This window comes from Rutidosis leptorrhynchoides, chromosome 3, assembly GCF_046630445.1.
Source record: "Rutidosis leptorrhynchoides isolate AG116_Rl617_1_P2 chromosome 3, CSIRO_AGI_Rlap_v1, whole genome shotgun sequence".
NCBI classification, from domain to species: domain Eukaryota; kingdom Viridiplantae; phylum Streptophyta; class Magnoliopsida; order Asterales; family Asteraceae; genus Rutidosis; species Rutidosis leptorrhynchoides.
The window spans coordinates 76834142-76839833 of record NC_092335.1 but is presented as its reverse complement, the minus strand read 5'-3'; the positions used below and the strand labels follow the sequence as shown (position 1 = coordinate 76839833).

At 36.5% G+C, this 5692-nt stretch overlaps 1 protein-coding gene across 1 annotated transcript; it reads left to right on the top strand.

The window, feature by feature from the left end:
• Positions 1–572: 572 nt before the first annotated feature.
• LOC139896389 (nuclear matrix constituent protein 1-like) lies at positions 573–5403 on the top strand. Its single transcript, XM_071879022.1, has 8 exons — positions 573–763; positions 1378–1587; positions 1674–1927; positions 2013–2283; positions 2362–2445; positions 2526–4507; positions 4605–4770; positions 4887–5403. Exons 1-8 carry the CDS (start codon positions 590–592, stop codon positions 5103–5105), a joined length of 3360 nt encoding a protein of 1119 aa, XP_071735123.1. The 5' UTR covers positions 573–589; the 3' UTR covers positions 5106–5403.
• The last annotated feature ends 289 nt before the right edge of the window (positions 5404–5692 follow it).

Below are 5692 nucleotides of genomic sequence, written 5' to 3'. Positions count from 1 at the left end.
ATATATACTTTTACAGTTCACCGTATAACTTTATAAAAGCAACGTACAACTAATCACAGCCAATAATAACCTTTTTTGAGATCAAGTTTGATGCACTTTATTTAACTCTTTAACTCCACTGCTTAAGGGATACTATCGTCATTTCGGTAACCCTTTACAAACTCCCACGTTCTATATCCAAAAAGGCGGCCTGCCAAAATTACAAAAAGAAGCCTAATTAGGAAAAGTGCCACGCTGTACCAATCTAATCGATCGAATCGAATAAAAATAAAAAATAAATAAAAATAAAAAATAGAAAATAAAAGAAATGAAACGTATGTGATCGATCTAATCCTTTGCTAACTCACCCGCGGTGGCTTCTTGTCACATTTTTAAGAGAGAGAAAAAGTTTGGAGACGTTACCGGACCCCAAGTCTTTTTTATTCACCGGAATTTGGGATTTAATTCATGTCCGGTTAGGGTTTGTTCTTGTTTTTGGGATTGTAAACATCTGATTACGTTTTCCTTTTTGGGTTTAAAAAAGATTTTTTTATTTTTTTTTTGGGTTAGTCTTCTTTAAGCCGTAGATTAAAGGATCCACAATTCTGAGATGTTAACGCCTCAAAAACTGTGGTCGGGTTGGCGTGATAAAAACAGGTCGGGTTCTGGTAATTCAGATAGGGGTTTTGCAATTGGGGATTCTACACCCAAGGGTATTTTTTCAAACGTGGAGAGTATGGATCGAGATGTTGCTATTGATAAAATTAATAAGCTTGAAAAAGAGGTTAGTAGTCATCAATGTTTTTCATTCTTTTGCATTTTCTTGATTTTGTAATTTTGATTCCAGTATTTATTCTACTTATTTGTTTCTTAATTAGGTTTTGTTATAGATAAAAATGCTATCTTTTTCTAGCTAGCAAAATAAAATGGGTACTAAAGATGTTAGTTAACTACCCTAAATTATGGAGTATATGTTTATTGAATTTATGGTAGCAAGTTGGATACTTTATGCAGCAATTGATGCTTACTCTAGTTAGTTTAAGAAAAAAGAAGTAAATTATATGCAAACTTTTAGAGTTCTTATGCTGTTTGGATCAGGCCATTTTACTGTTGCCTGAAAACACTTGCAGTTATATAGATCATAGGTGTTGAACTCTGGAATAGGATTTGTAGTAGTTTTTTTTATAAAATTGTTAACTGTTAAAGATTGCGCTCTGTGATGATTAAGACTTGAAAATGTGGGGACTTACAGAGTTGCAGTATACTGAATTATAGGATCATACTAATTTTGGATTAATTGGAGTTATGTTTTTTCTCCACGCCGTATAAAATTATTTGAAAATGCTATGTAGTTGAGTGATTGAAATTGACTTCATCTGATGATTGGCTTACTTACAGCTCTATGAATACCAATATAACATGGGCCTTCTTCTCATTGAGAAAAAGGAATCGGTATCTAAGAATAAAGAATATGAACAAGCATTAGCGGAAACCAACGAGCTCCTCAAGCGGGAACAAACAGCGCATCTTATTGCTATTACCGAGGTGGAAAAACGAGAGGAGAAGTTGAGAAAAGCTTTAGGAGTTGAGAAACAATGTGTCCATGAGGTAACATCTTTGGTACAATCATATATCACCATGTTAATTCGAACTTGAATTCGTCAAGAATAGTGCTCAATCATATGTTACTGCAGTTGGAAAAGGCTTTACGTGAAATGCGGTCAGAATATGCGGAAATAAAATTCACGGCTGAATCGAAATTGGAGGAAGCACAAGCTTTGTTTACTAGTATTGAAGGGAGATCATTGGAGGTAGAGGCGAAATTGCATGCTGCTGATGCGAAGCTTGCCGAGGTCAGCAGGAAATTATCAGAAATACAAAGAAAATCAAATGAGATCGAGGCGAAAGAAAGTTCACTCATGAGAGAACTCGTGGCATTTAATAACGAGTACGTCTTACGTTTTCTTAAAATAGAAAAGAGTACTTTCACAAATAGTAGTATTTTGTGCTTACCGTTTCTTATATCTTATTAGGAGAGATGCACATGAACGCAATCTATCGCACCAACGGGAGGACTTACGAGAATGGGAGCGGAAGTTAAACGAGGGAGAAGAGAAGTTGGCTGAGTTGCGTAGATTGCTTAATCAACGAGAGGAGTTGGCGAATGATAGTGATAGAGTTTATAAACAGAAACAATTTGATCTTGAAGAAACGCAGAAGAGAATTGACGTTGCTAATTCTGATTTGAAAACTAAAGAAGAAGAAATAAGGACTAGAAGTGAAAAATTAGCTTTGAAAGAAAAGGTTATTTTTTTTAGTCTTTTGGCTGATTTATATATTACAGTAATATATATTCACTTTATCTGCGTGTTTTGTATACAGGAAGCTGCTGCTACAAGAAAGATCTTAGAGGTGAAAGAGAAGGAATTGATAGAGATAGAGGAGAAGCTTAATGTGAGAGAACAAGTAAGTTTCTCATGCATTATTCATATATATTTACGGTTGTTTTCTTTGGAAATGTAATGAGATCATCGATCTCCTTACAGGTAGAGATTCAGAAACTTTTGGATGAGCATAAGGCCGTTCTGGAAGCTAAAACACGTGATTTCGAGGTGGAGTTGGAACGAAAAAGGAACTTGTTGGATGAGGAATTTAAAGTCAAAGTTGTTGAGGTGGAGAAAAAGGAAGTTGAAGTCAATCACTTGGAAGGAAAAATTGCGAAACGTGAACAAGCGCTAGAAAAGAGACTCGAGAAAATTAAGGAGAAAGAGAAAGATTTCGATTTGAAGTCGAAGGCTTTGCAGGAGAAGGATAAGTCCCTTAAAGCTGAGGGGAAGAATCTAGAGAAAGAAAGGAAAGAAGTAAGAAGTGAAATGGAAAATTTGTTAAGTCTTAAAGCCGAGCTTGAAAAGATAAATATTGAAATTGAAGAACAAAGATCGAAGGTTAACGAAGAACGGGAAAGACTTCAAGTAACGGAAGACGAGAGGTGCGAGTATTTCCGTTTGCAGTCGGAATTGAAACACGAGATAGAAAAAATTAGACAAGAGAGGGAAACAGTTATAACGGAACGGGAAAATTTGAAGCGGGAAAAGGAGAAATTTGAAAAGGAATGGGACGTTCTTGATGAGAAACGAGATGAGATCAAGAAGGAATTAGAGTCAGTTACCGCACAAAAGGAATATATGGAAAAAATGAATCGGTTAGAACACGAGAAGTTGAATAATCAGAAGTTGGAAACCGAGAGTTATATAGCTAGTGAATTAGAAGCTCTCAAGTTATCTAAAGAAACATTTGATGCAAATATGGAGCACGAGAAGAATGTTCTAGAAGCTAAATATAACAGTAAGGAAACGCAAATGGTTCGTGAATTAGAAGAGAAGAAACAAGAACTCGATATTGAGTTGCAGAACAAAGAGACGGATTTTGAGAATCGGATGCGTGAACGTGAAACATCGTTTAAAGAAGAAAACGAAAGAGAGTTGGCGAATGTTAAATACTTGAGAGAAATTGCAAGTAGAGAAATGGAAGAGATGAAATCAGAACGGGTACGTTTAGAGAAAGAAAAAAACAATGTTTTTACAAATCAGAAGCATCTAGAAGGTCAGCAGACGGAAATGAAACACGATATTGACCAGCTTGTAACGCTTAGCGTAAAGTTAAAGGACCAACGTGAACAATTCTTTAACGAACGAGAACGGTTTGTTGCCTTCGTTGAGAAACAAAAGGGCTGCAAGGAGTGCGAAGAGAAACTTTCTGAATTTGTCCTATCGGATCTTCATTCGTTAGCAGAAATTAAGAACGATACGTTTGCTTTGCCGAAACTAGCTGATGGTTATATGAAGGAAGCGGTTCAGGGTGCGTCTGAGAGAATGAATATCGGGACGACATCTGTCGGTTTGGTTAATTCGGGGTCTCCTGGTTCTGGTAGTAAAACGTTTGAATGGCTGCGAAAATGTACGTCGAAGGTGTTTGTATTCTCTGCAGGGAAAAAGGACGAACGTGAAGCGAGTGAAACGCAAGCGCAAGAGAAGCTTGTAGATGTTGGAGAAATACCCGAATATATTTTAAGCTCGGAGGATGAACCAGACGTGTCGGCTAAAGTTGTATCAGATTCTTTTGATGTGCAGAGACAGGTGGACCAATCGGGCGATGATGATTTTAGAAACATCAACAGCCAGACAAATGAGATCGAGGAGGCTGATGGGAACGAGAGTCAAAGTAAACGGACCACTAGGCGCAAACCAATGGCTACCAGAGCACGTGCGGCTAAAGCTACTAGTCAAAATAATGTGAGTGAGAATGGTAATGGTGGTGCAGAACACTCTGGTTACACGAACGAAGTGAGTCAGGGAGTATCAAAAGGTGGGAGAAAGGGAGGGCGTAAACGTGCAAGTGAACAAGAGCCTGAGTACAGTGAACAATCTGTTAGTGTTACTACTGGGACCCGCAGGAACACGAGACAGAAAGGTACGAAAGGCGTAGAAGCTCCTCCAGTTGGGCGGTACAACCTACGCCGTCACAAGAAGTAAGTAATGAAATCTGTGCTACCGAGTAGTTTTCCTAATCATTAAACTAAAATGTTCTTTACGATACTTATTTTTGTGCATATCTGTGTTTATCAGTGTTGCTTTGGCGGCTGATGACGGAACACTGTCTAATCAAAGTACAGAGGGTGGTGGTGTCTCGAAGGGTGTTGGGAGAAAGAGACGAGTCACTGGTTCAAAGGTTCAGCCTGAAGCTTCAACCAGTCTTGCTAACGGAGATTATGTTGGTGGCTCGCAACTCCATGTATAAATTAGCTTGCTTTCGTATACATTTCCTATTGTATATAACCCAGAACAAGGATTCTGGTAATTGAGTAAGGTGATATTACATTTTTATTGAATGAATTATGTTGTGTGCAGAATAACGATGGAGATGAAGAGAACGAGGTAGGAAACAAGTGTGAAGATGAGATAGTAATGAGTGAAGAGGTGAACGGGACACCTCAACAGGATAGGGAATATCATGATGATGGTGAGGATGATGATGATGATGATGATGATTTTGAAGATGAGGAGGTTGAGCATCATCCTGGTGAAGTTTCCATAGGAAGAAAGCTATGGACTTTTATCTCAACGTGATTTTGATTATTCGTCAAAGAAAACCGATTTATATATGCATTCATAGAGTCTTAACAATTCTTTCCTTTTTGGTTTTGAGAGTTGTTTGTTTTCTTGTGTTGGTTTCTAGAGTGAGTTGTGTTAAAAATTGTTTAGCTGGTTTAGGAGGAGGTATTACGGTATATATATATATATATATATATATATATATATATATATATATATATATATATATATATATATCATTAGAACTAGAATTTGATTATTCGTCAAGGAGAGAAGCTGCTGCTAGAGAGTTTATATAAATTTCTTGCACACATTAACACTTGTGTTTCTTTCTTTGTTTTGTGTTGTTTTTGACCTTTTTCTTGTTTGTTATAAGACATGGATTCATCCTCACAGTAGTTTCACTCTTATCAAGATTAATTAAATACAGTAGATAAAAAGTTAATTACAATAACTACTACGTAAAACTATAACTACGTAAAAATATAGTATATTTAGGATTAGGATAGAATTTATTTATATATATTTATTATTTATATTCACTTATAGTTAGTATAATATAATATGCATATTGTTATAATTCAGTAGGCTTATAACTACCT